We start from the raw sequence: 19,454 nt of genomic DNA, 5'->3' as shown, positions 1-19,454 counted from the left end.
TAACTGCAATCCATGTTCATAAAGTTAAGTAGCAATGTGGAGGATAGCAAAAAGACCAAAATCCCACTTCTAGTGATTGAAACTATAATGTCTAAGTTGAAAATATCCCAGATGGAATTGAAAACATAAGACACTGCAGAAGACTATGAATTGAAGACACAGCAATAGAAACTACTTCAAATGAAGTACACACAAAAAAAATAATCCAAAAAGGAAGGAAGGAAGGAAGGAAGGAAGGAAGGAAGGAAGGAAGGAAGGAAAGAAAGGAGAGAGGGAGAGAGAGAGAGTGAAGGAAAGAAAAAGAAAAGAAGAAAGAAAGAAAGGAAGAAAGAAAGAAAGAAGAGAGAAAAAGAAAGAAAGAAAGAAAGAAAGAAAGAAAGAAAGAAAGAAAGAAGAGAAAGAAAGAAAGAAAGAAAGAAAGAAGCATCAGTGAGCTGTGGGATGGTTTTACACATGCATGGGCCTCACAAATATGTAATTGCAGTTTCTGAACAATAGGAGAATGAAGCAGGGAGATGAAGAATAATGTACAAAAATTAACCAAATTTAATGAAAACCTTAAATCCGCAGACCTAAGGACTTTAAAAAACCCCAGCATTAAAGTCATGATGAAAACTACACCAAAGAATATGATAGATTACTCAAAACCAGTGATAAGAAGAAAACACTAATAGCAGTCAGAGGTTAAAAGACACATGTACCGAGGAACAAAGATATGAAGGACAACAGACTTCTTTTTATAAACAATTCAAGCAAGATGACAATGGAGCAGCACGTGTCAATTACTCAAAGAGAACAGCTGTCATTCCAGAAAGCCATATCCTGGAAATGTATATCTCCAAAAACAAAGGAGACACAAAGACATTTTCAGATAGTCAAAATCTAAGAGAAATAAAGTTCTTGAGGCAAAATAAAAAATAATACCAGATATAAATAGGGATCAATCTCCAAAAGTGAAGAACATCAGAAATGGCAACTATATGGGTAAATATGTAAGTTTTTATGATTTAAATCTCCTTAAAAGATAACTGACTGTTTAAAAAGATAATAGCAATATGGTGGAGCTTTTTATAGCATGTATATATGTAAAACAAATAATGACAATAGCATAAATTTCAAGAGATGACATGGAAGTATTTATTCTTATTCTTACACTGTACATGAAGGGGTATACTATTACTTGAAGGGAGACTGTGATAAATTTAAGATACGTGCAATAAATCTTTAAGCAAACTAACAAAAGAGTTATAGCTAATAAACCAAAAAAGATATAAAGTGAAAAAAGTTAACAATCCAAAAGATGGAAGCTGGAGGAAATGGGAACACATAACAGAGGGAAAAATAGAAACAAACAGCAATATTCCATAATGGAATTAAATTATAAATTAGTAACATAAAATATCTGAAAAATCCCTAAACATTTGGAAACTAAAAAGCGCCCTTCCAAAGAATCTATGAATCAGAGAAGGAATAAAAAATATAAGACATTTGAAAATGAATTAACATGAAAACAACATATAAGAATTTGTGAGGTGCCATAAGCAGTTTATTTGTGTGAAATTCATAACAATACGTGCCTATACTACAAAAGGGAGAAGGTCTCAATCTATAACCTTAGCTTCTGCCTTAAGAAAGTAGAAAAAGGAGAGCAAATTAAAGCCAAAGCAGGAGGAAGATAGATATAAGTATCAAAGCAGAAAACAAATAAATAGGAAACAGAAAAACCAATAGAGAAACTAAATAAACCCAAAATACAATTCCTTGAGAAGATTAATAAAATTGATAAAGTTCTAACTAGACATATTGGGGCAGAGTGAGAAGACATAAATTACCATTATTTAGAATGACAGAGGTGACATTCCCACAGATTCTACAGGTATTAAAAGGATATTTATCAAGTAACATGATTATATTTTAAGGGATCTTTAACATCCTAACTCAAAGTATCCATATGGAAAGTGACAATTTCAGGAGTTAGTGACATCATAGCAGCTTAGTAGAAGAAATCTTACACATGAATGGTGATTCTTCCTTCAAAGCAAATCCCTCAAAGCAGTGCCTACTTGTAGGAGTGTCTTGATCTCTGTGGCATTTAATCGCATGGTCAGTTTGCAAAGTACTTCTTGAAATCTTGTTAATATCAGTGTTATTTCTTCTATTAGGTTTAGTAAGAGTTAAACCATATTACAAGAAACATATAACATATTACAAGAAAAAAACAGAAGCCTAAAGTATCAGCTATTTATATCACTTTATATTCCCACCCTTATCAATGTTAATTCATACATGTTGATGTGAATTTTTCAGAGCGTACTCTTTATGGGCTACTTTTTTTTACTAAATGACTTTATACGCTTATTTTCATCATATAATCCAAAAAACTAATATTTTTCAGTAAACATGATATTCAATCATATTGATTATAATCAGAACTCAATTATAGGGCATCTAAGTAACTTCCAGTATTTCACAGTTGTAAATAATAACATAACTTTGTATAAATTGATTTATTTTAGATTATTTCCCTTGAGTAGTTCCCCTAAATGAAATTTCTGGGCCAAAAAAAAAAAAAGTGAACAATTGTTCAGCTATTGGTAAACATTGCCAGATTAGATTCATAGAAACTTAGAACAATTCTCAGTGACACAGGGCCACACATACATATAATTTTCTCACTGGCCTACCTGCAGTTTTTTTCATCCTTATTGAGGTATAATTAAGAATCAAGGGCACATATTTAAAGTATGTAATTAAGTATGTAATTTGATAAATTACTATCGTGATATCAAATAATGAACATATTCATCACCAACAAATTTTGCTCATACCCTTCATAATCCCACCTTCTATCCCTCTTTTTCCCTAGGAAACCACTGATACTTTTTTTTTTAATCTTTATTTATTTTCGAGAGAGAGAGAGAGAAAGAAAGAGAGAGAGACAGAGCATGAGTGGGGGAGGAATAGAGAGACAGAGGGAGACACAGAACCTGAAGCAGGCTCCAGGCTCTGAGCTGTCAGCAGAGAGCCTGACCAAACTCACGAACCACAAGATCATGACCTGGACCAAAGTTGGATGCCCAATGGACTAAGTCATCCAGGTGCCCTAAGAAACCACTGATACTTTAAATACCACAGATTGGTTTCAATTTCATATAAATGGAATCATAACGCATGTATTCTTTTTTGCCTGGTTTCTTTTATCCAGAATAATTATTTTTTAGTTTCATCCCATGTTGTACCATGTATCAATAGTTAATTCTTTTTTTTTTAAGTTTATATATTTTGAGAGAGAGCATGAGGAGGGGAGAGGCAGAGAGAGAGAGAGGGTGAGAGCGAATCCTAAGCAGGCTCTGGGCTCAGCACAGAACCCAGAGTGGGGCTCAATCCCACAAACCATAAATCATGACCTGAGGCAAAATCGAGAGCCCAACTGTCTGAACTCCCCAGGCACCCCAAAAATTAATTCATTTTTTAAAATTTTCTTTTAATGTTTATTTATTTTTGACAGAGAGAGAGAGAGAGAGAGAGAGAGAGAGAGAGAGCGCATGAGTGGGGGAGGGGCAGAGAGAGAGAATCCAAAGCAGGCTCCAGGCTCTGAGCTGTCAGCACAGAGCCTGATGTGGGGCCCGAACTCACAGACTGCGAGATCATGACCTGAGCCGAAGTCAGAGGCTCAACTGACTGAGCCACCCAGGCGCCCCCAAAATTAATTCATTTTTATTGATGAGTACGATTCTATTATATGATTACACCTCAGTTTGTGTGCTTACTCACCTATTTATGGACGTTTGGGTTGTTTCCAGGTTTTGGCTATCAAAACTAAAACTGCCATGAGCATCTTCATACACATCTATGTATGAATATGTGCTTTTATTTCTATCAGGAAAAGAGCTAGCAAAAGGAATGGCTAGGTCATATGGTATGTTTCTGTTTAACTTTTTAAGAGACTGTCAAAGTGTTACCCAAAGTGATTGCCATTTACATTCCCATAAACAATGTATACAAATTAGTATGGTCAGTCTTTAATTTTAGCCATTCTAGTGGATGCATAGTGGTATCCCACGGGGTGCTTCAATTTACATTTCCCTAATGACTAATGATGTTGAGCATCTATTCATGTTTTTATTTTCCTTTATTTCTCTTTAGCAAAGTATCTGTTCATATCATGAGACGCAAGAGCAATTCATTAGAGAAAGAAAAGTATTTTCAGGAATGATACTAAAACAAATGGATATCCATACCAAAAAAAGAACTTTGATTCACACTTCTAAGCCTATATAAACGTTAACCCAAGATGGATCATATGCATAAATGTAATACCCTAAACTCTAAATCTTTTATTTATTTATTTATTTATTTATTTATTTATTTATTTTTCCTTAATCTTTTAAGGAAACAAAAGAGAAAATCCTTGTGACCGTAGCTTACACAAAGATTTCTTAGAGATGACACCAAAAGCACAAAAACAAATAGAAAAATTGGGTGGCATTAAAATTTTAAGCTTCTGATTTTTCAAAAGACATGGCCAGGAGAATGAAAAATACAAGCCACACAGACTGGGAGAAAATATTTGCAAAGCATGTATCTGGGAAAGTATTTGTACCCAGAATATATAAAGAACTTGCAAAACTCAATAATAAGAAAACAAAGGACCCAGTACTCTAATATTTAGATTTGTTTACCAGATATATGACTTTGGACAAGTAAACAACATTTATGGAGAGACTGAAGTGAGAACTCGTACTGCTGTTCAAAGAGAGCAAATAGGGGCAGGAGAGAGACAGACACTGCACACAGAAAAGGATCTTGGGATGTTTCATGGTCAGCTATGTCAAAAGCATATTGCCTATTTTCTTCACAGTAACTTCTAGGGTCAGCCTTGACAACATAGAATTTTGAAAAGAGCTTGGAGCCTGATTAAGGTTTGGGTAGTAGGATTGGATATTATGGCATACATTTGAAGGATATTTGGTATTAAAAAGAGGAGAAGCATTCCAAGTCAATGTACATAAAGCACTGGACAATTTTAAGTCATAAGCCATCAGGCCCCTTTTCCTGACCGAACATCACATGCCCACCCACAAATTTGGGAATAGACCATTCTTTGAGGGCCAGACCAAGTGCCCGCCCATTACTCCCACTCAGTCCCACCAATCACTGCACTCAGATGGAGCGCTGTCATTTGTGAAATAGTATTAATAACAGCAATTGCCTCAAGGACAAAATGAGATAACCAAAGTAAATGTTGTGACATCATTCCTGGAATCCCCAGAGCTCAATAAATGTTGGGTTCTCCTTTCCTTTGTCCCCTTCCCCAACCAAATAGAAGGCAAATCACATTGCTGGCCCCACTTCAGAAAGTTCTTTAATTTAGAGCTCCTACGCTGAGCTCTTATTAAAGGATTCTGGGTTGAGCACAGTGACTTTTGAAACAACCTGAGTCCAGATTTGGATGGCCCCTTTGCCATATGTGGCAGGGAGTCAAAAAGCAGAGGGGGAGGTGCTCCACGCTCCAGAACCAAGTTGCCAGGCTCTGGAAAAAATCAATAGGTAGACAACTTTTCTATATATGTAGAAAAGAAAACACTTATGTCCTCCCTCCTGCTTGCTGAGAGCCCATCATCAGAGTATCACTCTTGGTCCTTCCACTGTTCCTCACTCATTCCTCCTCAGCGAAGAAGTGAATTGCCTGATTGGTAAACGTACAAACTTACAGCACCTCTCAGGAGGTGTACACAGCTCAGCCCTTCTCTCCCTCTGCTGCCTTTTGAAAATAGGCTCCACAGAGAAAGACCTACGGTTGTTCAGCTATGGGTGTTGCTGAGTATTTTTGAGGTATAGTGTTAGGAAGCTCACATGATCTAAAATGTAAGCCACGTTCCCCCAAATCAACTTTAATTAACTCTACTAACAGTAGTGATTGTTGCCTAAGTCTTAGGTTTATCTCTCAGTTGGTTCTGAACTTGGGTAGGAGGAGGGAGTGTCCTCTATTTAATGCACACTCAGGCACAGACAAGACATTCAGTGACAGGACTGTGTCCTCCCCAATTAGGTCTGTATCTTCCTCAATTTGCATTTTCCCACCTGCCCTAGACCTCTCAGACTGACATTGCCACCACCCAACTTTCACACCAGAAAGAATGATAGACACATAATGATGATTCTTTCTTGCCTTCCTCCTGGAGAGCAAGCACCGGGAGGTGCTTCTCTGTGTCTCCTATGGGACCTAGCATGCTTCTGAGCATGTGGAACACTGACAAAGAATCAGAAGGCCGAGTTTAAGCCCCATGCTGCCCCTTCCTGGCCATGTGATGTCATACACATCACTTCACCAGTTTGGATCATTGTTTCCTTATCTTATTTGTTCATTTTAAGCAGCATTACGTGAGATTTAAAATGAGCAAGAAGTTCGTCCTTTCTTCAATGTGGCAAAAATGAAATGGTCAAGATCTCTTAAAGCTTGTTTACATTTTTGGCAAACAGAGCTCTATATTTTTCAGATGTGCTTATGATGTCATCCCATTTAGATGTAAACTCCAAGACTCCTCCTATTTCCCACAGGGTTCAGATAAAGGACTTGGAACCTAGGAATTCTCAGTAAATGATGTCACTACCAAATTCATGTTTAAATGCACCAGAAATTTTCTAGAATCTGCCCATTGCTTTGCTACAGGATTTAACAAAATTTTATTATGGTATTACCTGAAATACAATTTACTGATTGTAAAGCTATGCCATTCATGGTTTTCTTAAGGAGAGGCCGGCAAAAATTAATGGTCCACAGGCCAGAGAAGGAACACAACCACATTCATTTGTGCACATATTACCTGTGGCTGCTTTCACGCTATAACTGCAGAGTAGAGTAGTTGCAGCAGAGACTATATGCCTGCCAAGCCCAAAAGAGTTACTATCTGGCGTTAACCCTGATTCTAAAGAACCCTTTAGTTACTCTTACTTGATCAAATTATGCTTCGTGAATGTCCTTAACTTCTGATCAAGTGACAACAAAAATGTAGCTCATCCTGCTTTTCTTCTCAATCTGCAAGAGAAGAAGCTTGTCTAGATGGTTTCCAACATAGGCATCACTCAACACTGATTCTTAGCCAATGAGTCGTTTCCTTCATAAGGATTTTAGAGGGTTTTTTTTTTTGAGTTTTTATTGTTTTATTTTACATGTAAGGACACATTTTTCTTTTTTTTTAATTGAAATAGATTTATACACAGCGTTACATTAGTTTCAGGTGTACAACATAGTGATTTGACAAATTTATATATTATTCTATGTTCACCACAAGAATAGCCACCATCTGTCACGATACAATGTGATTATACTAACATTGACTGTATTCCCTGTGGTGTACCTTTCATCCCGGTGACTTATTCATTCCATTACTGAAAGCCTCTATTTTCCATTCCCCTTCACCCATTTTGCCCATTCTCCTCATCCCCTCCCCTCTGGCAACCATCAGTGTGTTTCCTGCATGAGGTTGGATTACTTCTGAATATTTGAGACATCAGCACTGCTTGTGAGATTGGAGAAGCACTGGCAAGGCACATCCGGAGATTCGAGTCCCAGCCCCCTCTTTGCCCCTAATTCTTGGTGCTTTATTTCTGTAAAATGAGGATGCTGGATGAAGTTTCCTTAGAGAAGATAATCATGATCCAGTGTGTAAAGTGTCTCACAGAAGGCCACACTGGCTGCTATGAAAGCCCAAGGAATGGTATCACCCCTGGATTTACAGAGAAGGGACTCAGAGAAAGCTTCTTGAAGGAAGTGATCCCTGATCTGAGTTTTGAAGAATAAGGGAGAATTCATGCTTCTGGAGAATGAACTGACCCATTGAAGCAAAAATGCATCTTATGGAAGCCATCATTTTATTTGGCTAATTGGGAAATGTCATCTGTTTCAACATCTAAACCCCAGGAAAGATCTAAATTTAAACAGACTCTAAAGTGCACACTATGCTGTGCTTCTGGATGGATACATGTCAGGAAAAGTCACACTGCAAGCAACTTTTCACAACATAGTCACCTTTTTTGTGAAAAGAGCCTTCTTTTCCTTTTTCAGCTAAATACCAAAGTCACATCCAAGTCTTGAAAAAGACATCAACTACCACAGGCATAGGTGGCATAATGATCATTGCACAGGACACAAAGTCTTCTCTGGAAACATGAGGATTAAACAGAGTGTGAGCAAAGGATCATTCCAGGGCTGTAGGCAAGGTCAACAGAGATAAGTCTGACTTCAAAATAACTTTGGCAGTGGAATTAGGCAACATGCTTACACAGCAATCTTTTCCTGTGGCTAGACCATCTAAACATCCACAACAATAGATTCCAAAGGGAGGAGAGCTGTCTCATTTGACTGAGCCATGCAATCTCAGCAGTAATTTCTAAGTATTCACTTGCTCTCCTACAATCCTGACTGCCTGTACTAATGTCAGAGGTAGAATCCATTCACACATTCAACAGATTTAGTGAGTACCAACTATCTACTGGCACTTTTCTATACACTGGGGACACAGTCATGAACAAATAAGACAAAAATCCTTGCCCCTGTGGAACTTACATTCTAGCATATCCCCTTTGTAAGGAGAAAAGTGAAGAGTTTTAACTTCTATTCAATTGGACATATTGCTGTTCTGAATAGTCCTGAAGGGACAGTTTGCAAAAGATTCTAAGCCACACTTGAGCCAGCATTCCTCCTGAGCCCCTGTCCCTTCATCCTAGTTTCCATGTCACAGCAATTTACAGAACAGAGTAAAGTCAAGGAAGCCTGATGCTTTCTCCTGAATGTACCCTTATTATCAAGCTACATAACTCCTAAAGCCTCAGCACAAAAATGTTCATAGCCTTTGAACCACCTCTGGGAATCCTGACTGACAAAACACTCCTACGTTCTGAAAAGAAGGTAGGTTGCAAAGACATGATTCATAGATTTAACCCCTGCAAAAAAAGGAGGGGGGCAAATTGAATGTCCAACTATAAATTAACAGATAGGTAAATTATTGTTTTACATGAGATGAAATCACAAGCAGCCATTAAGATTATATTTACAAAGATTCTATGATAATGTGGGAAAACACTTATTATAAAATGTTAGGTTATCAAGCAGAACAAAACCTATTTATATTCAATATAGCAAGCCTGTGTAAAAATCTACTAATAAAAGTAAAAGCCTTGCTAGAAATGTTCCAAAATATTAACCACTGATATACTTAGGTGTGGAAATTATGGGTGTTTTTCTACTTTTTGTATTTTCTGTTTTTTCCTTAGTGAACATTTATTATTTTCAGAATAAAAAAATATTAATTGTAAGTCTAAGTAGGTCTTTAAAAGGTAAAGACAAGGCAGCAAGAACAAGCATAGAAGAGTTTATCATGGTAGCAAAGAACCTGACATCTGAATTCAAACTCTCTGGGTCTGAGCCATGGCTTCCCATGTTACTGTGTGGCCTTGGGCAAATGATTTAACCTTTTCTTCCCCCAGTTTCTCACTTGCAAAATGGGGGTGAAAATAGTGCTGATCTACATACGTTGGATGAGGATTAGTAGATAATCCACAAAGAGTGTTCAGCAGAGTATAACACCTCATACACACTCAAAATGACAGCAGATCCAGTACTCCAGTGGCCTCGAAGAAAGAGCTCACACAAGGGGAAGGTGAGCAAATATCACATCTTCATGCCTCAAGAACAACTAACTCAGAGCTGTGCTTTCAGTGGGCAATTTTCCCTCCATCAGAATCCATCTCCAAATCCTTTACTTTTATTTTAAAATTTTCCCCTGAGATACAGGAGTGCTGATGCATAGGGCCACATGTACCCCAATGTTTATAGCAGCACTTTCAACAAGAGCCAAATTATGGAAAGCCTAAATGTCCATCAACTGACAAATGGATAAAGAAGATGTGGTTTATATACACAATGGAATACTACTTGGCAATGGGAAAGAATGAAAACTGACTATTTGCAGCAACATGGATGGAACTAGAGGTATTATGCTAAATAAGTCAGTCAGAGAAAGACAGATACCATATGTTTTCACTCATATGTGGATCCTGAGAAACTCAACAGAAGACCAGGGGGGAGGGGGAGGGAGAAAAAGTTACAGAGAGGGAAGGAGGCAAACCATAAGAGACACTTAAATACTGTGAAACAAACTGAGGGTTGAATGGGGGTGGGAGAGAGGGTAAAGTGGGTGATGGGCATTGAGGAGGGCACCTGTTGGGATGAGCACTGAGTGTTGTATGGAAATCAATTTGACAATAAATTATATTAAAAATGAATAAAATAAAATAAAATAAAATAAAATAAAATAAAATAAAATAAAAAAGATTTCCCGTGAAAAAGATGGACAGTACATCGATACTCATTTTATGGGTAATTACTTCCTTGTTTTTTTTTTCTTTTTTAATGTACTGGTCATCATTTATTGTGCAAAGTGACTTTTAATTTTAAAAACAAGTCTAAAAATTATGTCAATAGGACTGTTAGAGAACACCAATCATTACTTTAAGATGAAATGACCTCAAAAAAATACTGTCTATGGTGCTAACAGACAGTTGTTAATTTGAAGATAAAAGTCATTGTTGTAGAAGCATACTTTTTGGTCAAATGTCAATTCCAAAAACAGTGAAATCAAAAGATCGTCTCTTATCCGTTTGTTGTTGTTGTTGTTTTTTTCCAGTACACATGAAATCATTTAAATCTGGGCAAAATGACATGGTTGTTTATTAAACCTGCACCTTGACCACAACAGACTTTTTGTAAATATTTGCACAAGGGACACCCATTTCTGAAATTTTAAATCTTAGTTCTTGTTGCTTGCCAATCCTCATCTTTTTAAAAGAATGAGAATTCACTTTCAATTGTATAAATATTAAATCTTGACCAATGATAAAAGATCCAAAGGATAAGATAGGTTAACATTTGTCTGTCTACAAACTCCTGCTCCAAAAAATGAGGCGTCCTTATGGAAAAGGATTGTGCCTTTCAGTTTCCAGAGGCATTCTTTATCCTAAATTCTAATCTAAACTTCCTTCATCTTTTGACTCCAGAAATGATCTACTCAAAATTAGTCTGTGCTTGTGTTCAACTTCTTGATTTGGTTTGGCAACTTTTCTCTGCCATGGACTCTGTTTTCATCTTGCATGGACTTTGTGCCTGCTTAACGTGGTGAAAATATCTTGAACGGTGGAGTTTCACTGACTTAAGAGTTTCATTGAAACGGTGGAATTGCATTGACTTAGATTTGAATCTGGCCAGGCATTAGCTGCATCGTCTTCCTGGAGTCCCTTAACCTTTACTCAGCATCGGCTTCTTTGTCTGCATAGTGACATAATTAATTACAGATCTCGCCAGGTTACAATGGGGCTGGAAGAGACACCAGATGCTAAATGACAGGACGCGACAGGCAACTTACTCAGGTGCTCCTTCCCTCCCCAGGGAGTCTTTTTTGAGGGTCTGCAGTCAGTGTCCGAATCCCCGAAGCCTCTGGTTTCGGTCCCATCTTTCCTTAGACCGGAAGGCAAAGTTGTCCCGAATTTGGGATTCTTAATTTAGAAGAACATTTGAGCTCTAAATTAACTTCGACTCATTCACGCTTATGTCCCAGGGTAACTGACCAGGTAGATGAGTTGGTGGCGAGCGCAGCCCCTTATGGCTGAGAAGCGGGGTTCCCGCTCGGGCCAGGGGGTTCCCACACGTTCTCTCTCCCATAGTGGAAGTCCGGGTCAGGCTCTGCCCACCTCCCTCCTCAGACCCACAAAGGTGAAGTTATGGGTCCCTCCGAGCACGGCCTCCTCCGGGAGATGCCAATACGTAGACTCACTCACGATCCCAGGACCAGCCCGCCCCCCACCCTGCAAAGGAAAAGTGAAGGGGGACTGAAACGGAGTGGGGGGGGGGGTGCGGTGAGCCGCCACAGGTGACCGAGCGCGCGCGGAGGGAACGGTGGGTGCCCGCAACTCTGCCCAGCCTGAGCTTGCCAGCCCACCTCCCTCCCGCCGGACCTGCCTCCCCGCGGCAGCCGGAGGGCCCCAAGCCAGCCCGAGGGGCTCGCGGGGCCGGGGCAGTGTCCCGCGACGGCTCCTCGCCTGGCCCGCGCCCCGCCGGGTGCTCCCCTCGAGCCGGGCTCCGCGCTCCCTCGGCGCTCGCTCCTGGACGCCGCGCCCGCAGCGAGCAAACGCTACCTGTAGAAGTAATGTCCGCAGAAGAGGCCCAGAAGCACGGTGGCCGGAGGGCCGAAGAGAGCACCCGGCTGCCGGGCGAGGATCCCCGCAGGCACGGCGAAGGATGGCAACTCCTGCAGGAACCAGGCTGCGCGGGCTGGCAGGCGAGCAGCGGCGGGCATTGCGCGCTCCGAGTACTTCCCGTAGCTGGAGGGCTCCGCCAGGTACAGGACAAATGCCCCCAGGGCGGCCAGGGCGGCGCTGCCCGCCAGCACCGGGCTCTGCTGGCAGGGAACCCGCATCGCACCGCGTTCCCCGCCGGTGGCCTCAGCCCACGCAGAAGAGAGCGAGGTCTCACCGCCCCTTTATGGGGCGCGAGACGCCACCCTGCGTCCGCCCCTTCGGCTTTGGCCCCCGCCCCTCCATCCTGCTTTCTTCTTGGCGCGGCCAGCCCTGGCTCGGCTCAGCATCCATGCCCTTTTCGCACGGCTGGCGCTTGGGGAGGCAGCCGGGGAGCAGGCGAGGACGAAGGGATCCCCCACCGGACACCGCCTGGGAGTAGCCCTCGTCCGCGCCTCCGCCCGTGCGCCCACCCTCCCCACCATCTGCCACTGGCCTCCCCTTTAGATTGCTCTTCGAAGACCTGTTCCTTACCCATCACCCTCTGATGCTGCCGCTCCTAACACCAGGAAATCAGAAGAGAAAACCACAGGGAGGATTTAGCCGGGGTCGTGCTCCCGTCCCAACACACTTCTGTTCCGCAGCCACGCATCACCTCCATCCTCAGACCATCCCAGGATCTCTCGAACCCCTGCACTTCCCTACGTGCCTACACTTCCCTACGTGCCTACATTCCCTACGTCCCACCCAACCCTGCACCCATCTTCCGACCCCGGGCTGATTTCCAGGCACTTCCCGAGCCCGTGAGCCCTTCTGCGCCGGGGCTCGGCGCTCCTTCGCTACTCTCAGCGTCAGAGTCCCCTCTGCCCGCACCACGCCCCCAGGGCCTTCATTCCTTCGCGGTTTCTCTCTGCTTTGCTGGGTGCACCCCTCGGTCAACGAGGCGCACGTCCACTGAGCACCGACGCATAAGCAAGGATTGCGGCCGGGAGTAATGATCCACTTGGTCCGCCCTAGCTTCTCCGCCACTCCGGGACCCCTGGAGTCTGCCCGGACTCCAGTTAAAGTCTAGGGCTTCTGCGATGGGACGCCCTCTCCCCACTCCTGGAGTGGATGAGTCAGGCTCCATATGGTGGTGCCACTGGAGATGCTACTGTGCTCTGAACATCCAGACGTGGTTCTTTCTCCCTTCTGTTTTCCACCCTCCTCTCATCCTTCACCCCACTTCGTTCATTATCTATTTCTTCTACCTGCTCAGATTTAGTATCTGGAACCTCTTTGGCTGCCCTCCTTCTATGTTTTGTGCCCCCCTTTTAATGTCTTCTGTCTTTCTTTGACTTGGCTTCCTCCAGGTTGGCCTTCTCCTCCCAAGTGCTGTTGACCTCATGCCTCCATTTTCTTGTCCCACCCCAATAGGGATTACTCTATCCCTATTAATTTTCCCCTCTGGTCCCTGTGTCAGGCTCTACCCCAGTCTTCCCCCCCACCCCAATCTTCCCCCACACATACACACACACTCCCCTTTCCTTGGCTCTTTCTTCATCCTTCTCTCTTCATTCTTCACCCTTCACTGCTTCTCAGGAGCCCCAGTCAGTATTCCCCCATCCATTCCTTCCCTGTTCTACTGTCTGTTCCATGAAAGGTACACAGTCCCATCTGCCCAATTTAAAGGGTGTTTCCTGACACCTGGGACACTTTCCAAATTTGATGAGAATCCCATCTTACAGATCTAAGAACCTTGATAAACTCTAAGCAAGAAGAACACATACCTCCAACTCACAGACAGCAATCAAATTGCTGGCAACCAGTGATAAAGAGTAAAATCTTTAAACCAGCCAGGAAAAAAAAAAAAGACCTAGAGGGACAAAGGTAATAAGTACAACAGATTTCTCAGATACTATGCAAGCCAGAAGAAAATGGGATAATACAATTAACGTCCTGAAAAAGAATTTTTATCAACCAAGAATTTCACATCTAATTAAAATAGCCTTCAAAAATGGAAGTGAGATTGGTTTCCAGACATGAAAGACTAAGATTCTTCTAGACAGACGCACACACACACACACACACACACACACACACACACACGCACACAGCAGAAAGTGATGATAAAACCTGGGAGAAAAGAAATCTGCTTGAAGTTACTACAGAGTGAACAGCAGCAAACATGCTCAAGGGGAAATCACCTTCACATGGAGGAGGGACATGGACAGCTATGGCCATAAGTTCCTATTTTTTGACACTTTTAGCCTGGGCTAAATGCAGTCTGAATAATGCACACAGCAGCAACAAAGACACATGTGAAAAAAACCTACCAGAGTCCTAAAACAGGAAGAGCCAAAGAGGGCAATCCCCCAATTCTGTCTACCCATATCGCTGGATGACTCCTTAACAGCACATTATAGAAGAGACTCAAAGCAACTCTGCTCAGACAAAAGTTCTGAACAACACAAGAAGTTCAATCCCAGCCAAGGAAATCACCAGCTAAAAAAATGAAATATTCATAAGAGAAAAAGAATATAACCCATCATCTCTACTATTTAATATGCATAATGTCCAAAATTACCTGACATAGGAAGAATCAATTCAATGAAACACATTCTCGAGAGAAATAAAAATCAATCAAATCCAATATTACAATGAACCAACCTTAGAATTAGTAGACAAGTATTTTAAAGTAGCTATTATAATTGTAATAGTTTGTTAGGGCTGCTATGCCAAGTATCATGGTGGCTTAAACAACAGAAGTGTATTGCCTCACAGTTCTGGAGGCTGGAAGTCTAAGATCAAGGTGTCAGCAAGGTTAGTTCCTCTGAGGGCAGTGAGGGATAATCTGTTACATGCCTCTTTTCTAGTTTCTGGTGATTCACTGGAAATCTTTGGCATTCCTTGGCATGTAGAAACTTCATTCCAATCTCTGCCTGACTCTTCACATAGGCTGCACCCTGTGTGTTTTTATCTGTGTCCAAATTTCTCCTTTTTATAAGGATACCAGTCATATTGGATTAAAGGCCCACCCTACTCCAGTATGATCTTATCTTAACTAATTATATCTTCCATGATCCTATTTCCAAATATGATCATATTGTTATGTACTTGGGTTAGAGTTCAACATAGAAGTTTTGAAGGAGACACAATTCAACCAACAGCAGTAATTAACCTGAGTAAAGTATAAAACAAAACATATCTTCAATGCATGAAATCACAGTGTAGAAATGGGAAATAGTGAGATATTGAAATGATTTTTTAAGGATGGAAATTCTAGAACCAAAATTACAATTTATGAAAGAAAAAATTATGGGATAGACATAACAGCTGAACAAAGATGGAAGGAAGAATAAGCAAACTCAAAGATAGATTAATTGATAAAAGGCAGAAGTTTACAGATTCAGATTATTCAGTAAGCAATAAGCAGAAAAACACAAAAGCCCATGCTGAATCAAATCATATTTAAGTTATTGAAGATCAAAGATAAAGATGACATCTTAAAAGCAGCAATAGAAAAACATCATACTATATATAGGAGGACAACAATCTGATTAATAGCTAACTTCTTATCAGAAAACTTGTGAATCATAAGTGAGTGGAACATCTTTTTTTTTCAATATATGAAATTTATTGTCAAATTGGTTTCCATACAACACCCAGTGCCCATCCCAAAAGGTGCCCTCCTCAATACCCATCACTCACCCTCTCCTCCCTCCCACCCCCCATCAACCCTCAGTTAAGTGGAACATCTTTAAAAGCTGAAAGAAAATCTCTGCCCATAATTCTACCTATATCCAACAAAAGTATTATTCAGTAATGAAGGTGAAATATGGATATTTTCAGAACAAAAGCTATGCACATTCAAAACTTCAATACAATAAATGGTAAAGCTCTTGCAGCTGAAAGGAAGAGACAACTGATAAAAACATAAAGGATGGTGAAATATGAGTTTATAAGTTTGCAAGATTTCTTATTTTTTTAAGTGAAGCAGTACATTACAACTATAACTATACCATGATAGTTATGAATGCATGTTGAAATCCATAGGGAAACCCTATAAAAAATTTAATAAAGAATAACTACTGTGTATAAGGTTGAATGTTAACTAGACTTACTGTGGTAATCATTTCACAATACATACAAATATCGAATCATTATGTTGTACACCTGGAATTCACATAATGTTACATGCCAACTATACCTCAATTAAAAAAAAAAGAATAACTATTAATTCAACAGTAAAATCAAATAAAAATCTTTAAAAAAATAACCAAATAACCCAAATGGAGGTGATGGGAAGAGAATAACAGAAACAAAACACAGAAGAGTTAAATTGTTGGAACAGCTTGGAAAGGAAAAAGTGAAACTACATCTATTCATAAATGACATGATCTTGTACATAAAACACTAAGAAATCTACCAAAAAACTATTAGAACAAATAAGCAAGTACAGCAAGGTTACAAGATACAGGATCAATATAAAAATATCAATTGAAACTAGCAATGAGAATCTGAAATGAAATACAAAAACAATCCATTTATAACAGCACCAAAACCCCCCAAATACTTAGTAAGTTTAACAAAAGTTTAACAAAAAAAAAAGTAAGACTTATGCACTGAAAAATATAAAACATTGTTGAAAGAAATTAGAGAACACTTAAATAAATGGAAAGATATCCCATGTTCATGGGGTGGAAGACTTTATATTGTTAAGATGTCATACTCCCTGCTATAGACTGGATTGTGTGCCCCTAAAATTCATATGTTGAAACCCTAGCCCCCAATGTGGCTGTATCTGTTTCTGAAAATAGGGTCTTTAGGAGGTAATTTTTAAAAATATTTATTCATTTATTTTGAGAGAGAGAGAGAGAGAGAGAGAGGAAGCAGGGGAGGGACAGAGAGAGAGGGAGAGAGAGAATCCAAAGTGGACTCCACACACTGTCAGCACAGAGCCCGACGCAGGACAGACTCAGTCTCATGAACCATGAGATCATGACCTGAGCCATAGTCAAGAGTCTGATGCTTAACTGACTCTAATCTATTATGACCCATCATAATGATGGGACTCTAATCAGATAAAGGACTGTGACCTTATGAGAAGATCTCTTTCCCTCTCTCTCTCTCTCTCTCTCTCTCTTTCTCTCTCTCTGTCTCCCATGTGAAGAAATAGTGAGAAGTCAGCCATCTATGGCTCAAAGAGCTCTCACCAGACACCAACCTTGCTAGTACTTTGACCTTGGACTTTTAGTCTCCATAATTGTGAGGATAAATTTAAGTTTAAGCCACCCAGTCTATGGTATTTTGTTATGGCAGCCTGAGCAGAGTAGGACACTCCAAAAAGGTCTTCATATTCAATTAAATTCCTATCAAAATCCCAGCTGACTTTTCAGAAATGGAAAAGTTGATCCTAAAGTTCATATGCAAATGCAAGGGGCCTGGAATAGACAATGCAATCTTTAAAAAGAAGGAAAAATTGAAGGACTTATACATCCTGATTTCCAAACTTATTACAAAGGAACAGTAATCAAGACAGTGTGGTACCAGCATAAGAATAGATATATACATCAATGTAATAGCATTTAGAGTTCAGATATAAATTCATACATCTATGATAAACTGATTTTCAACAAGACTGCCAAGATCATTCAATGGGGAAAGAATAGCCTTTTAAAAAAATGGTGCTGGTACAAATAAATAGCCCCCTGGAAAAGAATAAAGGATGGCCCTGTGGTTGGCAGAGGGGAAGCCCTGAGTTGTCTTAGTTCCTCCACCTTATTTTGCATAAACCAATTCAATTCAAGATAAAAATGCTAGGAAGTATAATTGGAGCTATATGTCAAAGCTGTGTTCTCCAAGGCAACCTTACAAAACTTTATAAAACTGATATTTTGATGTTTGTTGTTATTGTTTTTGTTTTGCATGAAAGCAATTTTTAAAGGTTGATTCCAAAAATAAATAAATATTCCACTAATAGATGAATGGAATAAATATCTAAATTTTTAGATTCAAAGGTTCTCATTTATATAACCAAAAAATGCATTTTATCTGCTTGGAAAACTCCTAATCATTCTTCAAAACCCAGCTCATATTTATCTCTCCTATGAAGCTTTTCCAGGAAGAATTAATCATGCCCTATTCCATTTCCATGGTACTTTCTGCATGTCTTACTGTATCATTTTCCACAGTTTTCACAAGTTTCTCTTTTTTTTTTTACTTGAAAGGTTTATTTTTTTTTCTCCATATTTTTATTTAAATTCCAGTTAGCTAACATACAGTGTAATATTAGTTTTAGGTACAGAATTTAGAGATTTGTCATATACATATAACACCCAGTGCTCATCACAACACATTTCCTCCTAAATTCCCATCACCCGTTTAGCCCATCCCTCCTACCTACCTCTGTACCCATGAATTTTCTCTAGTTAAGAGTCTGTTTCCTGGTTTGCCTCTCTTTTTTCCCCTCCTATGTTCATCTGTTTTATTTCTTAAATTCCACATATGTCATATGGTATTTGTTTTTTTCTGACTTACTTGACTTAGCATAATACTCTCTACCTCCATCCACATCATTGCTAATGGCAGTGCTAATGGCACATCATGCTTGGATGCTCAGTCTGAGACCATGGAGTTGGTAGAAATCAGTGATTTTTCAGAACATTGGAAGGTTCACACAGTTGGCAATAGTGTATTTTTTGTCCGTTCAAAGCACCTATGGACAGTCCTTCGCTTTTCCATACAAGAGTAAACTTAGGAATGCTTAGCTTCATTCTAGGTCAGGCTGCTTGCAGATACAGACCCTTTACTCTGGAGCCTTACTGTCAGTTACATTAAATACAGTCTATGACAAGAGTTTCTTCATACTGTACTACAGTCAACATCTGTTAGTGATAGTGAAAATTGTCCTACGCAATAACCCTCCTCTCTCTTGTCTCCCTTACACCAGCCATGAAGGTTTTCAAAGTTAAGTGCAGGTTAATTTGTTTATTTTTCTTTATATTTTGTATTTTGTTTATTATTTTGTATTATATTACAATTTTGGTATCATTTTTATATGAATATTTTTGGGTTGTGGAATAAATCATCTGAGTTTCTTTTTTTATGGGGAAATTTGCCTTGACATACAAGTGTTTTGGATTACAAGCATGTTTCCAGAACAAATTATGCTCACAAACCAA

At 39.8% G+C, this 19,454-nt stretch overlaps 1 protein-coding gene across 1 annotated transcript in view; it reads right to left on the bottom strand.

The window, feature by feature from the left end:
- Positions 1-12,473, bottom strand: part of SRD5A2 (steroid 5 alpha-reductase 2) — a 41,477-nt gene extending 29,004 nt beyond the window's left edge. Inside the window, exon 1 of the mRNA XM_047069075.1 lies at positions 12,193-12,473. Within this exon, the coding sequence (XP_046925031.1) occupies positions 12,193-12,473 (281 nt within the window). The remainder of the gene's footprint in view (positions 1-12,192) is intronic.
- Between the last annotated feature and the right edge of the window lie 6,981 nt (positions 12,474-19,454).

This window comes from Lynx rufus, unplaced genomic scaffold (genome assembly GCF_022079265.1).
Source record: "Lynx rufus isolate CCGP_SWC_20201006 ecotype Redwood Valley unplaced genomic scaffold, mLynRuf1.p SCAF_8, whole genome shotgun sequence".
NCBI lineage: Eukaryota > Metazoa > Chordata > Mammalia > Carnivora > Felidae > Lynx > Lynx rufus.
The sequence above is the reverse complement of the archived record's forward strand: the minus strand, read 5'-3'. Positions and strand labels throughout refer to the sequence as shown.